General features: G+C 50.6%; 2 protein-coding genes across 4 annotated transcripts in view; both read right to left on the reverse strand.

The window, feature by feature from the left end:
* Window positions 1–441: 441 nt before the first annotated feature.
* Window positions 442–16300, reverse strand: ARHGAP36 (Rho GTPase activating protein 36). Its single transcript, XM_010569117.1, has 11 exons — window positions 16223–16300; window positions 14283–14440; window positions 10638–10700; window positions 9059–9315; window positions 7872–8067; window positions 7309–7364; window positions 6654–6804; window positions 4690–4838; window positions 3860–4030; window positions 2013–2110; window positions 442–1057 (listed from the first exon to the last, which is right to left on the reverse strand). The coding sequence occupies exons 2-11, from the start codon at window positions 14395–14397 to the stop codon at window positions 919–921; spliced, it is 1395 nt and encodes a 464-aa protein (XP_010567419.1). The 5' UTR covers window positions 14398–14440; window positions 16223–16300; the 3' UTR covers window positions 442–918.
* Window positions 16301–22893: 6593 nt separating this feature from the next.
* The window catches only part of ENOX2 (ecto-NOX disulfide-thiol exchanger 2), a 54811-nt gene continuing 51551 nt past the window's right edge, over window positions 22894–26153 (reverse strand). For 2 of the 3 annotated variants that reach the window (XM_010569120.1, XM_010569119.1), the window contains exon 16: window positions 23659–24081. In XM_010569120.1, the coding sequence (XP_010567422.1) occupies window positions 23950–24081 (132 nt within the window). In that variant the 3' untranslated portion in view covers window positions 23659–23949. Of the gene's footprint in view, window positions 24082–26153 lie in introns of all 3 variants that reach the window. The other variant, XM_010569118.1, reaches the window with a different exon arrangement.

Here is a 26153-nt window from a genome sequence, read left to right on the forward strand (position 1 = left end):
TGCTTTAGGTCCACGAGACCTTTCCCTCTGCACAAGCCTGTGATACAACAACACAGGGTAAATGGGATCCCAAAGCACCCACTGCACAAAGTTGAACTGCAGTTTCCATCCTCGCCGCCCTGCTAACAGTCCCCATCCACTTCTGTCTCAGGCCGCTCTCCTCCCTGTCTGCGCAGGGGGTCTCAGCCCCAGGCTACTGCTCCCCCCATCCCTGTAAGCAGCCCCGCAGACCCCCACCAGCGCCCAGAAGATGCCTGAAGGTACACCAGACAGGGTCTACTTTGGACCTCTGAGTCCCATCCGCCGAGGACGGCACAAGCTGCCAGGCACCTGCCTGCTGCTCCCCAGTCTGCACCAGTTCGCTGTCCCAGTGCACAGGGCTGGTGGTCATTTAGAGGGGAGAGATTGTCCTCCCCGGGCAGGGACACCACGAAGCCACCGTGCAGCCCCCGCCTGCACTGCCACCCAGAGTGCTGCTAACCCTGAGCCCTGAGCTCACGCACAGCTCCGGGGACAGAAATCTCGTGCCTCAAACCCCTGGGAAGAAAGCAGGCTACAGCACACACCAGCGGCTTTCCAGCTCGGACCCAGAGCACGCTCCCCTTCCACACTGCTGCCTACACAAGCGTGCATGCACAGCCACCGCGCGAGCAGGCGGGTTTCTTGGTTGCCATCTGGCAACAAACCCACGTGTGGAAAGCCTTTCTGCTGGCAACCTGCAAACACATCTCCTGCTGTGGGTCTGCCTACACCAGGACAGTTGGGCACGTCTACTGGTAGCAAAGATGCTCCCGCAGGCATTCATACTCCTTTCGCTTCTCCGCTCCTCCAAAGCGGGACAGAGGACTCATTTTGGCTGGGGAAAGGTTGCCCAGTTTTGTCCACAGAAGGCAGTGCAGAGGGCCTGGCCCAGGCTTGCTAGATGCCAACATCCAGGTTTAGGAATGAGACGCTGCTGTACAACTCTGATGAGACCGAGCTGCTCTCCAGGGTGCGGGTCCGACCAGGCAGTGGGGATGGAGCATGATCCTCTGTTGAATCCTCACTCTCTGGGGTTCTAAGAAAGTAAAAAAAAGAGAGATGCTATTTGCAAACTGCTGCTATCACCCGCTTCGCGCCCAAATGGCCTCTAGCAGTGACCCCGAAGATTTGCCATCTCTTTGAACAGTCCTGAAAGGAATGTGAAGACAGACGAGGAACAGTAGTGGAGATGACCGCAGAAAACCCATTTCACACAGGACAGTCCATGTTTGCTGAAGGAATCACCAGCTCTACAAGAAGACCGAAGGCTGCCGAGCATGCCCTGCTTCAGACCTCAGGGGAGAAAAATACCTCCTGCGTTATGTGCCATGATCGTGGGCCCAGATCATGGGACGCAAGGCCCTTTTGCCCCCATTCTTTAATCACAGGGAAGGGCACGAGCTCAAATTCTGAGCCTCTGTGGGACTATCCTATCTCACAGCCAAAAAGCAGATGTACAGACACAGCTGGCAGTCACACACACAGACACATGAGCACGTGCGATAGGCAAAAAATGCACAGAAATGCAGACAACACCAAAGGTGAATAAAATTTGGAGGAGGCTAGTGATGGGGCTGAAAATGGAGCAAGCATCCGTGTGTGATCCTGAGAGGCTGGAGCAGCAGCAGGACAAGAGCTGTGTAGGTATGCACAGAGAAAGATGTGTGCAATGGAGGAGTTCTGATGCAGGGCAGATTTGAGTAAAGGAGAGAGCATGGCACAGGCTGGGGAGGAAAAAAGGAGAACAGGGAGCTCCAAGGGACAGAAAAGCTGGCATGTTTCAGCTGGTGGAAGGCATTAACGCAGGAAGTGAAGGATTTTAGCTGGGGAGTTCATGACTGGAAGTGGTGGAAGCAACAGGAAAGATGGGCAGGAAGATCAGCAGGATCTGTCCGTCACTTGCCAGCAGCGCGGTGAGTGTTGCCGCAGGCGGGCTTTGCCCCGGTGCAGCGAGGTGCCCTCCAGCAGCACCGCGCCCTGTGGGGACTTACGGCACGGTGTTGAACTTCCTGCGCAAAAGGTAGTCGATGACATCGGGGTCTGTCTGAAATAGCCTCCTTAGGATGTCACATTGCATTTCTGGAGAGACCTGGGAGGGATACACAGACACACTCGCTCATGGCATCTCCTCCTCTCTGGAGGAGGACGAGCAGAGGCAGCCAAGGACAGCAAAAGGACTCTGGGTCAATACGTGCTTACAGACCCACCATGTTTGTGTCATATCCACACACCTCCCAGGGGTCTGAGCAGGATCTCAGCCCCTGCTTTTCCTGTGCTAACCCGGGTCCTTTGGCTCCCTGCAGACCTGGCAATTGCTACAAGGCTTTTTGGGGACCTGAAATGTCACATTCCCATAGACCTGTAGGAAATGGACATTTCTGGTATTTCTTGGGAATTTCCCAGGTCCACTCCTAAAACCAGGGCCAGGAAGACTGCTCAGTGTATGCTCTTGCCAATCCAGGGGATTTCTGCCAGGGTTTCAAAACAGTTGCACAACCTCCACTGGGTTGTCCCTAAGGAGAACAGCCACTTCAGCTATGTGACCGCCTGGCACTCACCTGCATCGTGTCCCTTGGGGACTGCTTCAGAGTGCCTGAGACCACACGAAGCACCCATGGTGCTCGAGCCAGTGCCTTGCTGCACATCCTCAGGGGCTCTCCCACTCAACCACCGTACTCGCCTCTGAGCAACCCTGCCTGTGCTCGGGTACCACATTGCACCACTCTCCTTCTCCACCAGCATCTCCCACACTGGCAAAGGGAAGCATGGAGCCTGGAGAGGGGTCCCCAGTCTGTCATGCCTCCCTGGCACTCGCGCTGCAGCAGGGCAGAGTGGAGAGAGCAACAGCCAAGGCTTGAGGTCCACCTGGACAACCACGCAGAGCAGGATTTGGCCAGGAGAAGATGCAAGAGGCTCCTACTGCTGCCTGCAGGTGCCCTCCAGGGAAGGGTGGAGAGAGGATGGAGCCAGACTCTTCCTAGAGGTGGCTGGGCACAGGCCGAGGTGCAGCAGGGATGAGCTGCAGCAGGGACAATTCTGACAAGGAGAGAATTCTTGCCCTGAGGGTGGTGCAGCCCTGGGACAGGACCCAGAGAGGTCAGAGCTCTCCTTCCCTGGAAGTATGTAAACCCCAGCTGGGTGCAGCCCTGATCTAGCTTTGAAGTGAGCCCTCATCTGGTTGGTCTGGAGGCCCCAGAGCTCTTGTCCCATATGAACCTTTACATAAGTCTAAAAGATGCTTTGGGGAACCCCAGGTTGATGTGTCACCTAGGACAGGATGAGCACTCCTTGCCTCACACTGATGGTCCAAGTCATCCACTGAAGAGCAGATCTGAAGTGATCCCATTCTTCACTGCCATCATCAGCTCTCCCCACTGTTATAGCCTCCCCACATCTGCCTGAGGCTGTGGCATCTCCACTCCATGCCATCACCTTCCAGCTCCTTCCCTCTTCTAAGGTCTCCCATTTTTCCCTCTTCTTTCCCCCCTTCACTGGAACTTTGGGGCAGAAACAGTACTGAGGTGCCACTCCTGCAGTTGCTGTTGGCCAGTCGTTTCTCATCCAAAACAAGCTCAGTCAGATGTCACCAGGGTGGAAAGCGACAGAGAAGATGGGACTGGTTCATGGCATGACCCTCAGCTCTGCCATATGCCAGTAACAAACCATCCCAAATTAATATTTACACCTGCCATGAGGAATGAATCACATTTTCACAAGCTGACTCGAGTCACCTGCTGCTAAGTGGGGCTGTGAATACATCCTTCCTTCTGCTGCCATTAGAAGAGTTCAGAGGGGAAGGAAAAGTCTAGAGAAGCTGCCCTGAGAAAGCCTCACCTACCATGAACAAGGTCTGGTAGTGCTCAATCAACCTCTGGAGCACCAGTATGATGGCAGCACTATCTTCAAAGTTCATGGCACCACCATCTTTTTCTCCAGGCTTCTCTTTCTGAAGGATGTTGGGACCAAAGATTGTGGCCAAGTTTGAAACTGTCATTTTATTCCCAGGAATCTAGCAAGCAAGCACAAAAGGAAATTGCAGATTATAGATGCACTGGCATGAGATGTCCCAGGATAGCCTCACCCACCCCAGGACGAGCTGCTGAGTGAGGCCGGGGTGTTGATTTGGATCCAGTTTGGTCCTCTCCAAGCTGGTGGCAGGGCCAGCATGATGGGTTTGTGGTGTTGGAGCACACGCTCATCCCCTCCTTGCATCAGGGCCTCCATTCCCATCTACCTCACTTACACAACACCTACCAGAAGGTAACAACCAATACTTCTATGTCATCTTACAATATGGGACAAAACCAGTCTCTCTGAACCACGGAGAGACTTAGAGCTTGAATTGTCCAGAGAAACTACAATCAACCTCAATGCATGATGATAAGTCCTTCATGAAAGCTGAAGGTGGAAAACCAGAATTAATCCACAAAAAATGCCCCTTGCTCTGCCTACAGACACACAGCCAGGTCTCTCTGGGGTTACTGCAACCCAGAAAATCACTTAGCTGGACTGAGAGAAACCCAGACCTGCCACAGACAAGGGGATGCATCAACAATTCGGTTTTGCCAAAGGATTCACACGGGCTTGCAAGAAGCTCTGCTTGATTTTAACCAACGAACTCTGAGCAATCCCTTCTTCATGCACTTGACCCATTTGGGCCAACCTTACCTCCTGGCCATCAGGGCCCCAGGAGCTCTCGGCATGCCGGGCCACCTCGCTGAGGAACCGCAGGAGCCGGTGCAGCGTGTCGCTGTGGCAGGGGGGCAGCAGGAAGAGCAGCAGCTGAAGAGCAGCCAGCTGCGACGGACCCTCCATGGCTAGGCAGAGAGCAGCCCGTTAGTTAGTGCGGTTCCCATCCCACTAGGCACTTCCAGCTGGACAGCCCTCTTTTACATCCATGGGAACGAGCTCTGAGGGAGCCAGACTGGCGTCTTACCCTTCATCCTGTCCATGCGAGGATAAGCACTCAGGCTGCGACATGATTGCATTTGGTATTTTATAGCCCCATAGTCAAAGACTGTCCTTGACCAGAGGGATTATAATCCAAATATCACACACACACACACACAAAAAAAAAAAAAAGCACAAACTACAGCAACTGCACTTGGCAGTGCCAGGCAGCACATCGCTAATCCCACTGCTGTCAAGAAGTTTTGGCAAAGAGTGGTAAGGAAGGATCTAGGAGCCAAACGTTTGAAAAATTGTACATGCTGTGATGTGAATTTTCATGGATTCACCCTACAGTGCACATGCAGTTCAGGGCCATTCAGCCTTTTTTATTAACTGTATCAGCAAGGGAAAAGAAAGTCACCTCACTGCAGTGATAGTGATGCTGAGCTGACAAGGGAGGACAGGGAGACAGCAAACACTCAGCCAGCCAAGGCTCAAGAGAGTGCCTAAAAAAGAAAAAGGAGGATATGATGCAAGAGGGACATTCAAAGCTCTGTGTGATGGATGGCAGGTCAGGAAAGAGCCGTGGATGAGGGACTGCGTTGTCCCATATCCTGCTCTGGTGCTGGATGTGAGGGGAGGCTCCTTAGATCACTTCTATAGGGAGAATTGGCAAGATCTTCTGGTTCAGGTGTGAGGATCACAAACCCAGTGTGAAGATCCGCTCAGATCACACACCCTAGCAGTGAGAAGAAAATGGGCAATGACAGTAAGCGTGCAGTGGAGTATGTAACTAAACTGCAGCCCTGCAACCTGCTGAAAGTCATGTCCACCACACAGCTGGATGGGCTCAAAAAGTTGCTGGGCAAGCAGCTGGAATAGAAATCTACTAATGGCCGTAAAATGTTAACAAGAGTTCAGGCTCCAGTTACTTGGAGACCACTGGAAGGTGGAATATTGGAGAAAACAACACTGTTTGTACACATTCCTCCAAGTAAGAGACCCTGGTTGCTCCTGGAAATGGGATAGCAGTCCAGACCAACTTTGCTCCAGCAACATGTGCCCACCAATGTGTCAAGCCTGGAAGACATGGCTGTAGCCTGTATGCATCCAAAAAATATATATATTTCAGCATTGTGAATATTCTGCAGTTCTGCTTGGCTTTTTGGGAAAATGGCAAAGGCAATCTTTATTAACCTTCTCATCTCCCAGAAATAAAAAAGAGAAACCTATGTTTTAGCCAAAGTAACACCAATTTCCACTGGAGAAGGCATAGAGAAGGCAGTTCCTCTGACAGTTCCTAAGCATTTGCTTTACACTGTGCCCTAAAAGTCCTTAGATGACAAAGGTGCATCATTTATTCTTCTTTGTTGATGTGGAAGCAGAGATTCAAGGATTTGGATTTGGAGAATCTAATCTAAGGAGAGAAGGATAACAAAAGGGAAGCAACGAGATGGTGAAGGAGACCAAGAAAGACTGATGCTGGAAGCTGTGGAGACTGCCTAAAAACTCAGTCACCTGAAATACGGAGGGTAGGGGGACCTGGGCAGAGGATTTGCAAAGACACCCTTACAGGCAGTACAAACTGCTGGGCTGAGCTCCTGCGCAGCACGCTGAATTGTGCTGGGACCTGGTACTGAGCCAGGTAATTGCATGAGAAGAAAATTCCCTTTTTTTCCTTACAAAACCAAACGTGGTGGGTGGACTGTGCAGAGTGAGAAAAACACACCCCAGGTACTCACAGGCTGTGCTGAGGAAGGCTGCATAGAGCTCTCTGGGAATCAGTGAATCCGGCATGTCCCGAAGAAACTCTTTGAGCAGAGCAGCCACATCATGAACGCTTTGATGCTCATCTAAGAAAACATCCAGTCCTTGATCAAATTCCTCCCTCAGCTTAAAGGTGGAGGAAAGGAGAAGAATAAAAGCAACAGTCAGTTCTTCCTCTTTATACAAGTCATGCTGTCAGGATCTGTCCTTGTACAGAGCTACTGCAACACCAGGACAGGAGGGTTGGCTTCTCCCAATGTCCCCCTGATACAGGGCACCCCCAAAAAAAGGCATGCCAGAGACCAACAGCCTGCTGCTGCCCAGAGGATGGAACACAGGACCAGAAGGAATTCCTGGCTGGTGAAGGGAGCCCGGGGGGGGGGGCTCTGAAGTGCCAACCAGGGGATGGAGGCTCATCTGCTAAAGGCAGCTTGGAGACATGAAGCCTGCTCTCCATGACTGGGAGAAGGACCCAGCAGCAGGTTACAGGTTGTCTGTGATCCAGCATGTGCCTGAGATATTTTAGACCTCTCCATGTCAATGTCTGCTTTATTCATTCCCCACCCACACAAGCATCTGTCCTTTGGATGCGGTACTGCTACAAAGGACGGAGTAAATGTCTCACTTTACCTGCTGAACTCTTTTCTTGGAGCTCCCAACACGGAAGATGCCCACAGTTTGGAGACCTGGGAGACAGACAGGTTAGTGCTCTGCATTCCCACAGCCCCCTGCCACCCGACTAGTCCTCGGAGCGCCTTAACACCATGGAAGTGGTTCTCTTGCACTGCACGCGAGGCAGTGCATCCTTCCCCGCTGCTGGCAGAGGGGGTAGAAAGAAAGGTTTTTGGAGCCATAAGATTTTCTGGGGTTGTCTGTGGGTCAGGGAGGAGGTCTCATCTGTACAGTCACTCTGAGCTGGATGCTGGATTTGCAGGGGGAGTTAAGGTCAGAGTGCACCAGGAGATGGGTCACTGATACACACAGTGACATTCACTTCTCAGTGCAGACACTACACCCAGCTCAGAGGGCTCTCCCTGGGTGGCTTTTTGGGAGCATGCCCTGCCCCAGGAATCACCTGCCTCCTCACATCTCGGGGAACAGCCGGGCCAGAATGTCCCAGCCCACCACCCAGGATGGGTTTTACCAACCTACTGTGGGATGGACCATCTGGCTGGAGAGACGTGTGTATTTACCGTGCGTTTCAATGTGTTTGCAACATCTGTCCACAATCCGCGGGACTTGCCGGGTGATGGGGTTGAGGCTCAACATCTTTTTCTTGCCCAGGCTTCTCCGTGGATCCAGCTCATGGGGGTGTGACAACTGCAGTGCCTCCAGCAGCTTGGAAGTGTTGTCACTCAGGTCAGTGATGGAGTCCACGGACATTGCCCCCTGAGGTGGAGCAGAGGTGATTCACAGGGTGGCAGGAACTACCCCACAAGATCCCCATACACCATCACTGCCATGACCTCAGAAGTTTGCAGGAAAGGGAGGCATCACCTCCAAAGGAACATAGAGGTCTACAGAGCCTGGCTGGGGTTGCAAGAGAACCACAGAGAGACTTTTCATCTCCCATGCATTCGTTTATGTGCACTGCTCCTAGTGTGAGGTGTTTCTAAACGCAGCCTTCCTACAGGGGCAGACCCTACACCCCACACAGACATGGGGAAAGAGGAAACATCCCCAAATCTTTCACCTTTCACTGCGTAATATACTGGATTTAGTTACCTGTATTGGAGCCGCTTTACACACGTGGTTACAGGCACTTAGCAAGAGGCAGGCGTGGGACTCTACTCCAAAGAGACAAGGCAAACCAAACCCAGCCTGTTACCCACCTCCCCTCACAGGAAACAACACTAAAGCCAAGAAAGTGGCCAAGGCTGACAGGCCACCCCATCTTCCTTGCCCTTTGATGCAAGGGTAGTCAATACTGCAAGCAGACCAGCTCAGTGGCACAGCTGATGTCCCCACAGCAGCAAGGGAGCCAACATGACCCACCATTGACGGCCACAACTTCTGGTGGGAATTTCACAAGCACGAGGCCCAGTCTCCAAGACGCAATGCAATGGAGGAGAAGAAAAATCCACGTGACTGATGACGAATCACTTCCTATCCCTATCTACCTTTGGCTACCTGGGATGTCCTTCGGGTAACCTTGGCTCCATAAGAGCTAAGCTAGTGTCCCACCCCTCACAGTCCATCTCTTGGGGGAAGTAGGGACATCCCATTTCCCCGAGGACAGACTGGGACCAACCCAGCATGCAGCACGAATAACTCACATTCATTAAGAAAAGACCCTGGGAAACCATATTTATTGCTGAAGTCAGAGCCTCCCCCCCAACCTTCAGCACCATCACAGTGCAGCCCAGTTTTGCAAACGTACCCTTCGCTGGCTCCAGGAGCTGTTGTTGAGAAAAGTTGGAGAAAACGACTCCTCCAGGAAGACCCCGCAGGGTACCAGGCCACAGCTCATGCCCGTCGGGGTCCTCTTCTGCCTCTGAGCCCGAAATCTTGTCACTGTCGCTTCCACCTCCAGGCAGAGCCGGCGGCTCTTTTTCACTTCTTCCTGCAGTTGCTTGTAAGCACGATCATTGGCAATGACTTGGAAGAGTGGGATCCCAAAAGTCTGAGGAGAGCAGTCTAGGGAAAAACATGGGAGAAATGGAGAAGTATCGCTAGCAGGAAAAAAAATGACAGGGAGCTGCACTGGCACAGCCCAGCTGCCAGGGACACACGTGCATGCCTGGATAAAATAATTAACCGACAGAAGGGAATACCAGTAAAGGTAACCACCAGCAGAAGAGTGAAGAGGACAATGTACAAAACTGATTCGATACATGACAAGGAGTTCTGTAGCTTGAATCCTGGATGGCAGTCCTGTAACTATCAGTGCCCTTGCATGCCCTGTCCCCTCCTGCTCCCTGCTCCTCCTCCGGCTCCCCAGGAGCCTGGAATGACTGGGGTGGGTGGGAAGAGCATCCGCAATGACCCTGGGCAAACCCAGAGGGGAGCTGCTGCCCCTGGAAAGCCCCGGGGCATTGCGTGGTGGGACTCAGGGTGCTGGGCAGTCAGGGAGCTGAGCGGGGAGGGCACGGCGTGGGAGATGGCGTGCTGGAGGAGAAGGAAGGAGATGCAGGGGAGCTGGGAGGATGCCAGGAAAACTGGCCTCCATCAATGTGCTTGTTGCAGCCTGTCCCAGTTTTTCCTGAACCTTCCTTCCTTTTATTGTTTACAGACTCATGAAGATGCCATAGCATCTATGAAGTGGAGACTTCATAAATCACCAGAAATATTTGATACAAAAGATTCTTACCAAATTATAACCTCCAGATTTCTACAGGATTTGCATCAGCTGTGTCTGTTCAAGAACAGTCTTGGTATTAATGGCATTTTCCCCAAATAACTTTCCCCCTCCATACCTCCTTGCAGATACAAGGAGAGCTCTCCTTACTTCCAGCCTCCACACCACCCTGGGCCAAGGGGTTTTGCAACTGGAGTACAAGCCACAAATCCATTTAGTAAAATCAGACTGCTGCTCAATGATTTCCTTGAGCGGACTTTGTACTGGTGTGAAGAAAATTAATAAGTGCTCATTCCCAGCTGGCTGTGCTCTACAATTCTGGTTTCCCCAGGTTTGTGGCCAACGTCCTTCAAGGGACAATAAAACAGAACTCGAAGCAGCAGGACCAGGGGTAAAATGGGCAGATAGAAATATTCATATGTGTACATATTTACAAATGCACAGTCATGCCCACACATATTTCATCCACACACATATGCATTCCTTCCAGACCCTCTCATGCTTGTGCACGTGTTGTTACACCCCACTCTGGAGAACAGCAAAACAACATGGGACAAAGCACCTTGCTGAATTTGGGCACCTCCCAGCTCAGCCCCATCAAAAATCACCAATTCTGTTTGAGAGCAGGGACCAAAACCTGGGTAAAAGGGAGGCTGCTCACCTTTCTTCTCCTTTGAAAAGCTCTCCAGTTTCTGGCGGATAGATTTACTGCCCTTAGGTCCAACTACAAGGAGAAAAGAAAGCAAAGGTTCTGCATCATTAGGCTGGTTTAGTACAGTCTCCCCTTAAAGACGTTTGCCTTTCTGCACCCTCGCAGGCAGAGCATGGCCACAGGCACCTCCCACAGGCAGAGGGATGCTGTGGTTCTGACGTGGCCGTGGCCCAGAGAGGATGCATGAGGGCATGTGGGATGGCACGGTGGGCATCGGCTACCTGGGGGCAACAGCCCCAGAGGTGGCCACCATCCTCCCAAAGTGGAGGAAGCGACCCCTCCACACCCAGGCAGCTGGACCCCATGGCACCAAACCATAGTCGTGGGTTAAAAGCACCCCAGCTGTGGGATTCACCCCACCTGGCTCAGACCACAGCCCTACAAACGTCTCTCCATCAGGGTTTACTGATGCCTTACTATCCAGATGTGCAATCCAGCAGTGCACAAAGCTACAGGTCAGGGCATATGAACCATCAGGCAGCCAGAAAAGTAACTGGCCTTCCAGAACAGAGTCAAAATGAACCACAGCTGATCTTTCTGGTGGCATCTGAGCTTCCCGTGCACTGCCAGAGGAAATGCCTGATGCTGCAACAGCTACCAAATGCGGTCTGTGCATGGGATGCGCTGGGAGACTGCGGTGAGTGGCCAAGACCAGCCACCAGCAAATGGGTTCTCACACATGAAAGGGCAGTGGAAAAACTTCAGCTGTCCAAAGGCTGTAGCTTAAAACTGTTCTGGCCACCTTTAAATTCTGCGCCTATGTTATACAGGACTCTGTATTAATGATGATGTCCTAACAATCACTTAATGACTCAGAAAGCTACCCTAAATCATCCTCAGAGGTCTGGTCTTGACACTGGAAAAAGGAATCCAGCCCCAGAAAAGCTTTTATGAATGTTTTACAGAGCATAGACAAATAAAGTTAGACAAAACACATACCGCCAGAAATCCCGTACTGATCCTGGAAAGGCAAGCCCTGCTCCTAAGTATTCCCCACGTTGCACATCCAGGAACAGCAGTCAGCAGCAATGAACTGAAAACTCACTCACTGCCCACCCTAAATCCTTCCAGGACACATCACCCTAATCTGGCTTGTGGTCCTTATTCCTGAGGAATTCTCTTCCTAGAAATAGCTTATATAGTTGTTTGGGTTATTTTGTAACATTTAGAAGAAAGCTATGAAAGTTGGTATGAACAACATGTGCATAAAAGAGTAGCCTACATTAATTATTCTGCAGCACGATATGTGTTGTTTCATTCAAATGACCAGATAGCAGGAAGATGAAGAACAGCCTGGAGACAAAAAGAAAACAGCCAAGGAAACAAAAGGCCAACAGAACTCCAGTTTCAGCATAGAGTTAGGAGGGTTGACACAATGTGCTGAGCCTGAGCATCAGCATAAGTCTCCACTCCTAAACAAACCATGAGGCAGCAGATAGTAAAGAAACCATCAGGATTCCCCTGCCCAGAAAGCCTGAGCTGGTATCTCCATGACAGAGTAACACATATGATCCGCTGCAAAGCTAGGACATGAGGACAACTTCTTTTCACTGAGATGCATTACAGCAAGCTTGATGCTGTGCATCCTTCAGAGATTTAATCTTTCTTGGTCATCTCCTGCCCAAACCACAGACTTGTTCCTGCAGTCTTGGCCAAAATGAGATTTAGTTCCCATGACATGTTTGCTCTGTTGCTCAGGAGGATCACCCTGAGGGAGGCTGTTTGCTGAAAGGTCTGAGATGCTGCAGAAGTTTGTTGGGATTGAATGAGGTAAGGGACTGTCGGAAGGAAAAGAGCAGCCCAGAGGGTATCAAAGCCGAAGGTTGCCCCAAAGGATGGTTCACAAAGGGATGCACACTCCGTGATCTGCATCGTCTAGGTATCTGGAGATATGAGGATTAAAAGAGGTGCTGAACACTTTTTCCTTGAGGAAAATAGTAACAACCGTGCAATGGCTGTTTATTAAAGAAAGCGGGAATTTCACATTGGGTAGATGTTGGGGAGCAAGTACAGACAGGTGGATGGACTCAAATGGAGAACATGCAGCCCAAATTCAGGCATTTCCAAACATTATGAACTTCCCTTTAAAATACTGGGATAGGAAAATGACGTTGCAGGTGCAATAGTTTCATAGCTAATCCTCAGCATCTCGCATTGACTCCCAGCCAACTAACTGCAAAAAAAGCAACTAGCAGGTAGAAATCTAAAGGGTACAAAGATAGACAAAAGGAAGGAGAGATTCCCTGACAGCAACTGCTTCCTTCAAAATGCAGGTGATCATGAGAGTGATGTCCAAAATACACACAAGGATGAGATGAGGACTTTGCAGTCACCTGCACTTATCCCGCAGCAAGGGAGGAGCCCATCGGATGAAATGCAGCATGTTTAACAGCAAGGAAGGAAAGACTTTTTTTTTTTTTTTTTGCACTGCACAGTTCCCTAGAGAAGCTGCTGCTGCAGGGTGTCACTGAAAATGGGGTCACAACAGCTCAAAATAAATAAAATAAATAAATAAAAAAAAAAGAACCAGGATGTTTGTCTGGGGTGGCTGGTGCTGCAGCCCGGGGGCAATGGGAGTTCTGGGAATGAGAGGGGAGCTTTCTTTCTGTTAATCTCCTTGAAGCTATTTCATTGCATGAAATCTTCCAAGCATTAATTAAGACAGGAAACTAAACTCAGATGTCGCCCGAGTAAGTACTTGCTGTCCAGTATGAGGTTGAGGTTGGGCGTTAGGAAATGCTCCTTCCCTGAGACAGAGATGTGCGGGGGCTCCATCCTTGGGAGGTCCCAGCCCCAGCTGCCCTGGGCTGGTGCTGGTGACAGCCCTGCTGCCAGCAGCTGGTGGGGCTGGAGACCCCTGAGCTCCCTTTGCACCCGCACTGCTGGTACCACGCGACCCTAGGGCTGGTGAGCTGTAGGCATCTCCTTCCTTACTGGGATGCCAAAATAAGGCCCAGGGCAGAGGAAGCATTGCAAGCTGGTCTGTCCACTCTTGAGTAACGAGTAAATTGGGGAAGGAGTCAGCTGATGCCCAACTCGCTGTGCTTCCTTGGTTCAGTGTGTAGACATCAGGGGACGCAGGCAGCTATGGGAACCCAGACAATGCCTGTATGTCTATGTAGGCCAGGACAGGGGAGCTCATTCCCTGTGGAGCTTCTATATTTATCTGCCCATTAATTTCAGCAGCACTTCTTGTAATCTTGCATAAGCCCCATCCCAGCATGAGGACTTTGTGCTGGACATTAATCCAAAACCAAAAGCCTGTTCCATCCCAATGGCATTAAGATAGTCCCAGTAGAAGACCTTGCCAAGTCATATTGCATCTGGTTTGGATTAGGGGGATCAGAGGCAGACAACAGGCAAGGTCATATTCTCACACTCCTATGGACACACAAACCCTCCTCGAAAGGCTGATTAGGCCTTCGAGGCTCAGACCAAAACAGGGAACAGCTAATAAAATGGACCAAAATGTGTCACAAATGTCTTTCCATAAACATCATCCCATGTTATGAAGTGTGGGCGTGGGGATGAGTAGCAATGACGGCTCAGACCTCAGCTTCCCCTCAGCAGGGTCCGTCCTCTCCCATCCTCTACCTTTAGCCAGGCTGAGATCTCCAACAAGCAGCTTCTTCTGCAGCTGGTAGAGAGCAATCTCTTGCAGACTGGCTCTTTCCAACTCCGAAAGGCTGTGCAGGGCCACAGGCTGCATTTTGGTGCTTTGTCCTGGCAGAAGAGCTGAGATAAAAGGTCCTCTGAAAAACATATGTATATATAAAAATAGAAGAGTCAGGAGCACATTGCGGAGATGCCTGCTTTAGGAGAGAAGCTGATGAAAATGCCACAGGGTGTCTTTGCAAGTGCAGGAGACACTTGGCCCTCTTTCACCTCTCCAAAGAGCCAGTTGATCTGCAGGTGCCCCAGCCACACCATCTCACTTTGACCTTCCAAGCAAAGGCCTTGGAGGCATCAGGGAATACGTGAGGGAACCCAGCCCTGGCTCTGAAGACCCTACAGGCTCCCTGAGGCACCTCACTGCTTGGCAGAGTAGCCAATTCTAGCTGCCATCTGTTTTCACATGAAGCCCAACACCAAGAGGCTCACATACACAAGACGGGGCACATCCTGGCCAGCCAGAGTAGGGACTGTGGTCCTGATGCTGGGACTTGGCCATTCATCACCATGGGAATATAGTTCCTGGCTGGCATCAGCCTCGAGACCACGCTCCACGTGAGCGGAGTCAGGATGGAGGCAAGTGCAACCATCTCCTTACCAAACCTAGAAGGCACAACGTGTTCCAAAGCGCAACAAAAACTCGTGCGAGGAAACGGCAGTAAGCAGCCCTTCGCCTGCTTGGTCTGACACCTTATCTAACACGCTTCTCCCTTCCCACCGCGGAGCTGCTCAGCAAACAACAAACACGCGGAGCAAGGGGCTCCATCCCAGCGTGTCCTCATGTTGTGCCCACAGACCTAACCCTCAGCTGCAGGTTTTGGCAGCCACGTTGGGACCAACTCTGGATACATTCAGATGCGGACCTTCTTCGCCCTCCTGCCCCGCTAAGAAGTGGCACCTAACAAAAAGCTCCTGGCTGTTGCGGCAGCCTGAGCATTTCCCAGCTCCCTCCAGACACCCGCCTTGCTTTGCCCCTGCCCTCCAACGATCTCCACCAGATCAGGGGGACCCGAACCTTTTGGCATTATGTTAACAGGTCCCAGCAGCCCATCTTCATGCAAACCAGCTGCTCCTGGCCAGCCCCTGACTGCAGCTCAACACAAGCAAAACCATGGGCTCCGGGTGGAAAGGGCTTGGGACGATACCAGCCTCGAACTGCTCTTTGGAGGATGATGTGCGGATATACACCCCTCCTCTCCTTCACCCACACCCCACCACACACTGGGTGCCAAGGTTTAAGGAATAACTGAGGAGCAGTGACCTCCTGAGAGGGCCTGGAATGGCTCAGACTCGGGCTGGTTTACGGCGGCTGTTCAGCCTGGGGACGCCGGGGCTGCACAGACGCTGCTGCTCCCTCTCTCCTCCTACAGCATTGCTCCATCAGGCAGGGAGAGGCTGGACAGATGCTTTCCACTCTGCAGAAAGGCGGGCATAGCAGTTTCCCTCCAGGGTGAGTGAAGACAGCTTTGGGTTTTTGTTTTTTTTAGTCATAAAAAACTTCTGAAACCTAAAAAGCATCACACATCCCACTAAATTAGACTTACAGCCGCCTTTTATTCACAAGCTCTTCTTCCCTGCCTTTTCCCCCCATTTTAAATTGGCTTATTTCTTAATTTAATACTTAATGCTGAGCTTCAACTCTTGTAAATTGGACACTTCCAGCATCGCCGAAGCCTCAACGATGCCTTTACCCCCAGCACTGGCTGGACCTGCAGCCCACAGCCCCGCGCAGGTCACGGCCAAACACCGAACGCCCCGTCCCCTCTCCCGCATCTTTGGGGAGCTCTCCCTGTTTTTTGCAGCCTCCTGGAGAGGCCACGCAGGGATCCACACCGGCTCCCAGCTCCTCGCCCTGCACTAACCTGGGTGTCCCCAGCCTGCCGCAGTCCCGCACCCTGCAACGCCTCTCCGGCACCCAGAGAACCCACAGTCCAAAGAGCAAAAAGCAGCAGTAAGCGGAAGAAAGGACTGAGGTTATCAGCATGTGCACAGAAAAGATGTGGTCAGAGTACAGGCTCCGAAAGGAGCCTTCCCAAAGACAGCTTTAAGGCAATAATGAAAAATAAATGCCTGGAAATCCCCTAAAGCCAGTGATAAGGGTGAGAACACGCAGGACCGTGACGAGGCAGTCGGCGCAGGCTCTCGGATCAGCCTCAGCACAGCGCTGGCTGCCCACCTCCATCCCCTGTGCCCGGGGAAGGCTGTTGTCTGGGGCAGTGTTTATTTTGGCCAGGTTTTCAATTTCTAAAGATATTTAGAAAGTTACATAAATTTAACAAAAAAAACAAACATAAAAGAGTTGTTATGAACTCCCCAGAAGGGCACACCAAAAGGGAATTCAGCTAAAGACAAAGATATTCTTGAAACATTTGACATTTATTACAAAAGCTACGTGCCTCAGCAGGGTCGTGGTGACAAACATGAGATGCAGCATAGCTAAGCCGCCTGGCTCAGCTCAGTATCTCAGGCCAATTAAAACTGGGGTACCTGGGTGCCCATGACTGTCTCATACACTGGACTTGGGCGTAAAACACCCAGGAAAAGCTGGTGCAATCCTACTTACACAGCAGCTAATCCTGCAGACAGCCAGGTGTAGCACTGACCCCCACCTGGAGTTTGGAGCTCAGGGGATGCATTAGCAAAAGAGCCAGAGAGTCACAATACCTGGTTAAATTTAGGGTGAGGCACAGCCCATGGACGCATTCATGCCTTGCTTGAAAAGGGGCTTTTTCATTATTAAATTACTAAACAACATCAGGAACTGTTCTTTAGGCTCTGCAGCTTGCTTTGGCTGCCCCTTAGCTTTCTGCCCCTCCATGTGCTCCCTCCCAAGCTCAGCAATCAGCCTTGAATGCAATACATGGCTTTTTATAACTTTCATCCTGCAGAAAAACACATCTGTGGAAGGGAGGAGGAGCCCTTTAGGAATGTATTTTATTTATGTCTCAATGGGGCTGCATGTAAGAGGTCAGTCTTAAACTAAAATAACTAACTAGTCCTACCAAGCTTTGCAGACAGAGATCCTGGGACATGAGCTCCCCTGGGATAGCCTGGGTGGGAGAAGGGGGCACAGATAAAACGTTGGCTTTGACAGGCAAGAACATCTCCACTTGCCAGCAATAGTTCAGGTGTTTCTGCCACACCAGAAATGAGGGACGAGCAGAAGCAGTGCCTGAGCAGGAACCTCCCGGCAGGACAGGAGAAACTCTGCTGCCAGCGGATGCTGCAGATGGACAGACAAGCCCCTGAGACAGACACACTGAAAGAAATTACTTTTCTGCAGGTGAAGCTCACAGATCCAGGCAGAGCCCACATTCACAGCCCCTGCCCAAGCCAGAGGGATGGTTGGAGCAGAGTCACGGAGGATGCAGCTGCCTTGGGGCAAGGAGGAGGAAACCTGATTAGGAGAGGGAGCAGAGCAGAGGGAAAGCAGGAAGGAGAAGTCAGGGCAAGCTGCTGCTTATCTGGCCCTACTGTAAGCGCTACGAGAATAGCCCTATAAAATGCCACCATCGCCAGCTTTCTGACAAACTCCTGCTTCGACTGTTAACCCCGAAAAACTGGCCTTAATTCTTGCAACAAGCATGTATTCACACTCGTGGGAGGAAGCTAGATGGGGACCACCGCCGACAACTTCAAACTCCCTGAGGTGGGTGATGCCCTGCAGAGCCCCGTATGGCTGCGGGGTGGGCAGGAGTTGGCAGGAGAGCTCGCTCCAGCCTGGGCAGGCACCGGTGCTCCCCACAAGGAGGGAAACGTCAATACGCAGCAGGGGCAAAAGCCAGAGTACCGCAAATCCTCCTTCAGAGGGGGATGTCGTAGAAAAAAAAATCTTATTAAAAAACAGAAATAAAATGCCTTTCACTGGGAGCATTAACAGGGCAATTCCTCTCTGCAATGACTTTCCCTGCTTATTTTTAGGACTAGGGCTTATTTAAGGAAATCTCATGGGAAAAGCTCAGCTCAGCTGCCCCTTCTATTCCTGGGGAGCTGCAATTGCTCCTCCATTTTCAGCAGCAAAGTTACTCTCTCCCCAGCTGCAACAAAGGGCTGACATTTACCTTCCTTGTTTCCTTCTCGCAGCACAAGCAGAGGTAGCCTGGGCTCCCTTCTCTTCCTTCGAGACGATGGTTTTCAAAGCAGTGTCTCCACTGTGTCTCGCGTGGCCCTGTAGAGCGGGCGGGAGAACCTTCTCTGCCTGCTGGCGGGAGGAGAAGTGGAGAAGTGATGGAGAGGAGACACTGCAGCTGAACACGGCCGAGGGGAGGAGAGGGGTGATGAGAATGTGAATTTTCTGCCAAAAGAAATGAAAGCCAGAAACATTGTCGTGTGGAGAGAGGGGGCAGGGTTACATGGGAAGGAACAGCACTTCCCACGCCTGACAGCGTTTGTGCCTTGGCAGGGGATCAATCATTGCTCAATCAATCTATCTCCTCTACCCCCATACTTTCCCCACTTTTATCTATCAGTAACTAGGGCACCTACCAAAGCATGAGCTGTTCCGGCAGATGAAACCTGAAAGAGAAATTTGCTGCCTGGGTGCTGGTTGATGAGGGCCAGTGGATGGTTTTCACCTTGGCTCTCCATGCAGACATCTCAGCTGCTCCATCACAGCAACTTCACAACGACCAAGTCTCCAATGCAGGCAGGCACGGGCAGGCTGGGCCACACACATGGCTGCCCTCTGCACCCAAAATGGGTCTGAGGTACCACAGGGGTCCCCTACCTTTGAAGAGCTCACAGACCTGATGGGGTAGATGTACAGCTAGCATCTTATACAACGTGTCATACATGGGGGGTTGCAGACCCTCCTAAGAGCCTTACAAACCTACAGCAACCCGCAAGACAGGCGTGTTAACACCCAAAATTGGCACCTCACTGCATGTCAACATGCCCATGAGCACCTCAGGCACCGCAGCCCAGCTCTTGGTCCATGACATGGTGATGATAGGGGTGCAGCAGCACGTTCCCTTGGCCACAGCTGGGGAGAAGCTGAGCTGAGGACACGGTTGCAGAGCCCCGGGAAGTCATCCAGTGACTGCTCCGAGGGGATGCATGCAGCTCAGAAGAGAGTGACTGCCAGTGTGAGGTTTAATGAAGGACCATCTCTGCTCCCATGCCCAAAGAGAAGGGAAACATCTGCAGCCCCTGCCTGTGCTCCAGACTTGCCCACCGAGATGCACGCCAGGTCACGGCACTGGGGTGACAAGCCTCATCTAGGACTTGTCTCACTGCTGCTGATGCTAAGAGCTTTCCTCTTAGCAAAGGGTCCTCCAACCCCCCCGAGGACTCAGATGTCCCTCAACAGCTGGAGCTGCTGTCTGGTGCCAGGCAGAGTCCTGAATGAGATGTCCACTCACTGGTGGCCCTCCCATCCCCAGTGGGATTGCTAGCATGAGCTTCCACGTAGCATCACCCGTGAGCGCGAGGCGATTCCTGGCTCCATCCCTCCAGGACATTGCAGTCCCTCACCATGTTCTGCTAGCACTCGGATGCCCTCACCATGACACATCCCACCCCAGGCCCAGCTCTCATAGCTCCAGAACATCTTTCTCCAGGAAGGTCTGGGTTATCCGCAGGCTCCCTTTTAAACTAGACACCTCCCCTTCATTTGGGACCCGACTCTGCCACTGCCTGCTGCCCGAGGCATCTCTGCATCTCCTGACCCAGCAGGCACCGGCTGCCTCCAGCCAACTTGCTTCCCTCCCTGTGGCAGTTGCATTTTGAGAGGCCACAGACAGGCTTGCAGCTTCCTCCAAAACATGCAGCCATTGCACGAGAAGCCCCTTTGCAGGCTGTCGCACCTTTGTGGAGGCTGCCGAGCTCCCGTTTTCTCTGTGCATCACCTCATTGCCCATCTTTGTCACCAAGTATAAACTGGTGTTGCTGTGCTGCACCAGACATCCACCCCAAACACTGCCATAATCAGCAAACTCCATCTGCTTTGAAGAAGGAAGGAGGTGGTCACGGACCTTGAATTCACTGCCTGTTGAGTAAAACATCAGAAGAGGCTGGAGAGGAAGCAGGGAGCGTTTCATAGCTGTTTGTGGCTAATCACTTGCTGGCCCACTATTTATGAACGCTCTTGAAATTTACTACAAGGACAGTGAAGCCCCATGTTGGCAGAGGACTTGGGATGGAGCACCTCTTTTCCCGTAGCAGCAACGTAAGGTAGGTGAGAAAAAGAAAGCAGCAGGGCCAAGATTTGCCCATAAAAAATGTTTATTCCTTAAAAATACAACATTCACCTGCAGTGACACAACTATTCAGAACATTTCTTTAGAAGGGTTTTCATCTGCTTCCAGTGTAGTAAGCCTTCAGCATCAGAAGCAAGAAGAGCAGGCAGCCCCACCTGCGGGCAGCCCGGTCCTGACAGAAAGGTTCCTTTCACCCATTCCTGCTGTCTGCACCCAAGCAAGCTGTGCACGGGGTCTTCGCCCGCCGCTCCAGCTCCAGGAGGCACCCACTCCCAGAGCTCTCTCTAGAGACAGGGAGGGTTTGGTACCTGCAGTGGCATTCCACTTGCCTCCTCACTGTCCAGGGAGCCCATCTGCAGAACGGATTTCTCCTGGTGGCAAAGAGCACACAAGGTTTCAGGGAAACCTCAGTCCCTCTGGAAGGGCCTTGGTAAAGAAAGCCTGGAGAGGGGAAGAAGCAGGATCCAGGACTCATCTGGCCCTTACTTGCTTTTACAGCACAGAGCCATTGCTCTGTAGGTCCCAGCTCCACTCCCTCCCGCTGCCCCACAGAACAACCTGCCTGGTCCACCATGAGACTGCAGAAGACAGCGTGACTCGGCCACGCTGTAGAGGAGTTCCCCCCCAGCCACACCAGCTCACACAAGATGGGTCTCTTGCTGGCCAAGATGGCCTGTCCAAATCACAACTCCCACCCCATACCCTGCAGCCGACACTCTGGAGGACTAGAGCCTAATTAGTCTATCTGCTGCATTAGCTTCCACATTTTCGGTTAAATCCAGCCACCACGCCCTGCTCATCCAGCTGATCTCCTCTGCATGCAGAGTCAAGGACATGCCTTTCCTGACTCCTGTGTGCTCTGACCATGTCTGCCCTCTGGGCTCTGAAACAGTCCAGTCTTCTCAAGTTTCTTTCCTCATTTTCCAGAGAGGTCTCTGCTGAACAGGCTACCCTGTCCTCTCTCCACCTGGCTGAACATGGTGACTTAAGGGATAGGGGGGAATAGCAACAAGTTCCTGCCTGGAGAAGCCGGTGTGTCTCCTCCATGACCACCCACCTTCCCAGGTACCCTTGCATAATAGGTACGAGGCTCTGCAAGTGGAACTGCACAAAAATGAGGATGATGGTTCATGTAGGTTGGAAGAGCCACCAAGGTTAAGTCGACCTATGCCCGGTGTCAAAACTGCTTCCATAAAGTAGAAAAGACAGGTCATTGTCATAGGAGACTACTTTCAGAGGGGAACAGAAGGCCCAGTATGCAGACTGGACCCACTTCTTAGGGAAGTCTGCTGCCTCCCTGGGGCCCAGGTTAAAGACGGGAAGAGAAAGCTTCCTGCCCTGGAAAGGCCCTCAGATCATTATCCATTATTGATTTTTCAGGTAGGCAGCGGTGAAGCTGGAACAAGAAGTCTGAGGGCAATCAAAAGAGACCTCAGAGCCTTGAGACGACTGGTTAAGGGATCAGGAGCACAGACAGTGTTCTCCTCTATCCTTCCAGTTACAGGGAATGATGAGGGGATAAATAGGAAGAGCCAGCAGATCAATACCTACCTCCAAGCCTGGTGTCACTGGCAGAATTTGGCTGGTTTTGATCATGGGTTGGTCTACGCAGGTCTACCAGGCCTGCTGGCAACAGATGGGGTATGCCTGTCTCAAAGAGGGAAAAGGATCTTTGTGCAGGAGTTAGCAGGCCTCTTTAAAAGAGCTTTAAACTAGATTTCAAAGGGGAAAGGGATAAAACCAGGCTTGCTAGAGATAAGCCTGGGGCAGCACTCCAATATTTGAGGGACAGTGTGCTAGTGAGGTCCTTCTGTCTGCTCCACAATGTGCTGAGTACACTGGAGCACATTTGAAATGTCTCTGTACTAATGTGCGCAGCACCTTAGCCATCTCAGTGAGGACAGAGGATGGAGATCCACGTGACAGCAAAGACGCAAGGGTTATTGATGTGTTAGAAACCACAGAAGCGCCTGAGAACAGTCACACAGGAATTAGGACTTGTCCCCCAAAAAAAGGTAGCAGGATCAATAGCCCAGCTGAAGTGCATCTACATCAATGCACACAGCACGGGCAACAAACAGGAGCTGGAAGCCACTGTGCAGCAGGAAAACTATGATACATTTGTAATCACAGAAACCTGGTGAGCTGACTCACACAACTGGAGTGCTGCAATGGATGGCTTTAAACTCTTCAGAAGGGATAGGCAAGGAAGGAGAGGCAGTGGGGTAGCCCTGTATGTTATGGAGAGTTTTGACCGCCTTAGAGCTTGACGATGCGGTTGGTGGCCGGTCACAAGTAGTGTTCCCCAGGGCTCGGTATTGGGGCCGGTTCTGTTTAATATCTTTATCAATGATCTAGATGAGGGGATCAAGTGCACCCTTAGTAAGTTTGCAAAGGACACCAAGCTGGGCAGGAGTGTTGATCTGCTTGAGGGTAGAAGGGCTCTGCAGAGGGATCTGGACAGGCTGGATCAATGGGCCAAGGCATTTTACCCTACATCTTACTAACCTTCTGCAGACGGTTGGGGAGGAGCCTGGCATTTACTGAGAACACAAAGAACCGCCTTTGGGAAGATTCAGGAGGAGAAAAGTCTCTGCTGCCTGTAGCACTTCCAGAAGCTCAGTCTCCAAAGCAAAGTGGGTGGAGAAATTGGTGGTAAGCCATTACTAAAACAGAGGTCTGATGTAGGCTCTCTGCTCCACTCAGATCAATAGAAAATTAAATACCCTTCCCATGTAAAAAATTATTTACAGACCAACTCTGCAATGCACAGACCACCAGTGGCACTGCCAGAATCACACTCAGCTCCTAGAGACACTGCCTTCATCTTAGCTTAACTGTTAAACCAGTAGTAGAGAAAATAGCATGAAAAAGAACCAATTGTTTGGCTCAGAGAGCTCTGAGCCATCTAAATCTTCTTCTGTTTAAACATACCTCAGTTTTTAATCATAGAAATGTCTAAAAAAAACCTGCCTCCCCCCCATTTTGATGGTTCTAGAAACCTGAAAATGCCTCTTTGTTGTTGCTTTAGAGGACAGTCTATGGCTGTTCCTACCAGTAAAAAGAAGGTACAGGATGAGAGATCTGGGCACACAAATCACATACAACATTGGCAAAACATATAGTCAACACGCTGTGCTTAAAAATATCAGACGTGAACTTTTTTCACAAAATATATTGAACCGCACTTGCCCGTTAACAAATAACTGATCAAAGAAGCTACAGAACTTGAAGTTTCTTCCAGTGCTGCTCGGGACTTATAGTTTCACTTACATATTATCCCACCCAAGTCCGTGATGCGCGCAAGATAATCATCATGAACAGAGGTAAGAGGCATCCCAGGTTTTCTTGGCGCACACTTCCTGCTGTTGTTTTCAGCATTAAGTCAAAGCTCAAGTCATTTTCAGTCCATCAAAGCCACAAAACTTCCACCTTTTCTCTAGGCTGGCCCCAACCCCACTCAGCTCCTGCCTGAATGTGTTCTGCAGTCGAGTCATGAGAACTTCCACTTCCGCGGTGCAAATCTGTGAAAACAAAGACAATGTCACTAAAAATGAAGACACTTTTGGTTAGGGAAGCCCTGTAATGACTGGTGATATTCAAGCTCTAACACTTTTAATTGCTAAAGTACACATAGGCTATCCCTGTCCAAATACTCATGAAAATAATCTTGGGACAGCAGGAGTTGTGCTACTGTCACACTTTGGGGTGAGATGGCTGCGGATACAACAAACAATAGAAATAAGGGTAAAAGGACTGTCCTAGTTTTTTTCCACTGTGAAATGCAAGATAATGGATTAAAACCTCCCAAGCATTTAAGTAACTGAACAGTGACCACTTTTATTCCTACTGCAAGAATAGAGCTCTCTGTTACTGGGTATAGAAATCAGGGACATGGGGAGTTTATATTCACATCTGAACAGTCACAAGCATTCATCTACAGTGCAGCTACCATGTCCCTAACCACACAGGAGTAGCTAAGATACAAACAGAGCTAAGATACAAGATCTGGAGGTTACACCACTGCAGAAAAGAAACCTCAACATTTAAGGTGGACAGATTTGCTAGAGCAGCTCAGACCAAAGGCTTGTCAAGCCAGACTCTTGTTTCAGGTAGTGACCTATAGTGGAGAATGATCCACCCAGTTCCTGGCCCTAACCAGACCAGAGCGCTGGCACAGCCCCAAGGACGTCACCCTGCTGCCTTTCAAGATAACTGGTGGCACCTTTCTTTGGGAAGCACTCTCTGCAGTAGCTTTTTAAGCTTTTCTAACACGGCAAGTGGTAGGAAGCATAACGTGTTACATGGTTTTCTCATACAGCTGAATCTTACTTCTAAAAACACTGGCAAAGTTACGTGTTTTCTCAACACCGTGCCCTGTAAGAGCTGAAACTAAAGCCTCTGTAGTGTTTTCATGGGGTTGAAGCAGGGCACGTACCTGCCAGCACCTTTACGCAGTCACACACCAGCTATCCAATCTGCATCAAAAGTCAATCATGCATAGAGGGGCAGGCCCGTAAATTTGACTGCTCAGGCATTTACTAGATACCATTAAAGTTCAGCAAGTGAAAAAGTTTTAAATTTTATTTAAGCAAATTAAGTTTCAGGACATATAAAGAGTACAAAGGCTGTGTCCACCTTACATTCAATTGCCTGCAATGGTTTTCTTATGGCAGCAGAAAAATTAAGACCTTATTTCTTATATTCACAAGAACTCAAGATTGCTTCTGCTGTGTATTTGGGACTGCTTTGACACACGTTCAGAGCTATCTCTGCATAATAAACTCATCCACCTGCCGGTTAGGTAGAACATTAGGATGTATTTTCGGATAAAAACATGGATATTTTCCAACAATGCGGCACAATGTAACATCCTTTGCACATGTTCTGTTAATCTACCAGTCCCTGTCTCTATTTTTAACTCCCTTCACAGTCTGCAGAGTTTGTAGATCTGTAGCTGCAGCACTGGGAGTTTCCAGGGGCTGTGCTTTAAGTCAGGTGCGTATCAACCACGCACCTCAGCGGTGCTTCCTCCTTTGGACATTTCATTTTCACCCCTGCCACACTGGATTCAGTTTGACCATTCTGTAATGTCAAGCCTGATCCCACACTTCATGGTCTGCAATACAATGCATAACTGGATTTTCCAGGAGATAATCTTGAGTCACTTCCCCTACCGTGCTTCCAAATTCATGTTTGAGTCTGACCTTCTCAAGGAGGCATTACATTTTTTCTTTTAATTCACTTACTTTCTGTGTATGCCAGCATGAATTACAGTTTTCAGCTAGCATTTAGCTAGGGAGAAGGTTTTTACTTCCAAGAGTGCAGGGTACCATTTACCACTGGGAAGACAATGTACACAAGAAGTATGTTCACTTTTTAGCCTTCATTAGTGCGCAAGTATATTCCTCTGAAAGCCCTTTGGCAGTAATTGCAGGCCCACAGTTTTCAAAACATGCCCAACATGTGATAAAGATCAAGAGTGCCTGCTTTGCAAGATGGATTTGCACTTGGTGGATCTGCTTTTGTCATCATGCTGCTCTGCAAGCAGGCAGACAACAGTCCAAGTTTTGGGGGGGGGGGGGGGGGGATTGTG

This window comes from Haliaeetus leucocephalus, unplaced genomic scaffold (genome assembly GCF_000737465.1).
Source record: "Haliaeetus leucocephalus isolate CR32 unplaced genomic scaffold, Haliaeetus_leucocephalus-4.0 Scaffold262, whole genome shotgun sequence".
In the NCBI taxonomy this organism is placed as follows: Eukaryota; Metazoa; Chordata; class Aves; order Accipitriformes; family Accipitridae; genus Haliaeetus; species Haliaeetus leucocephalus.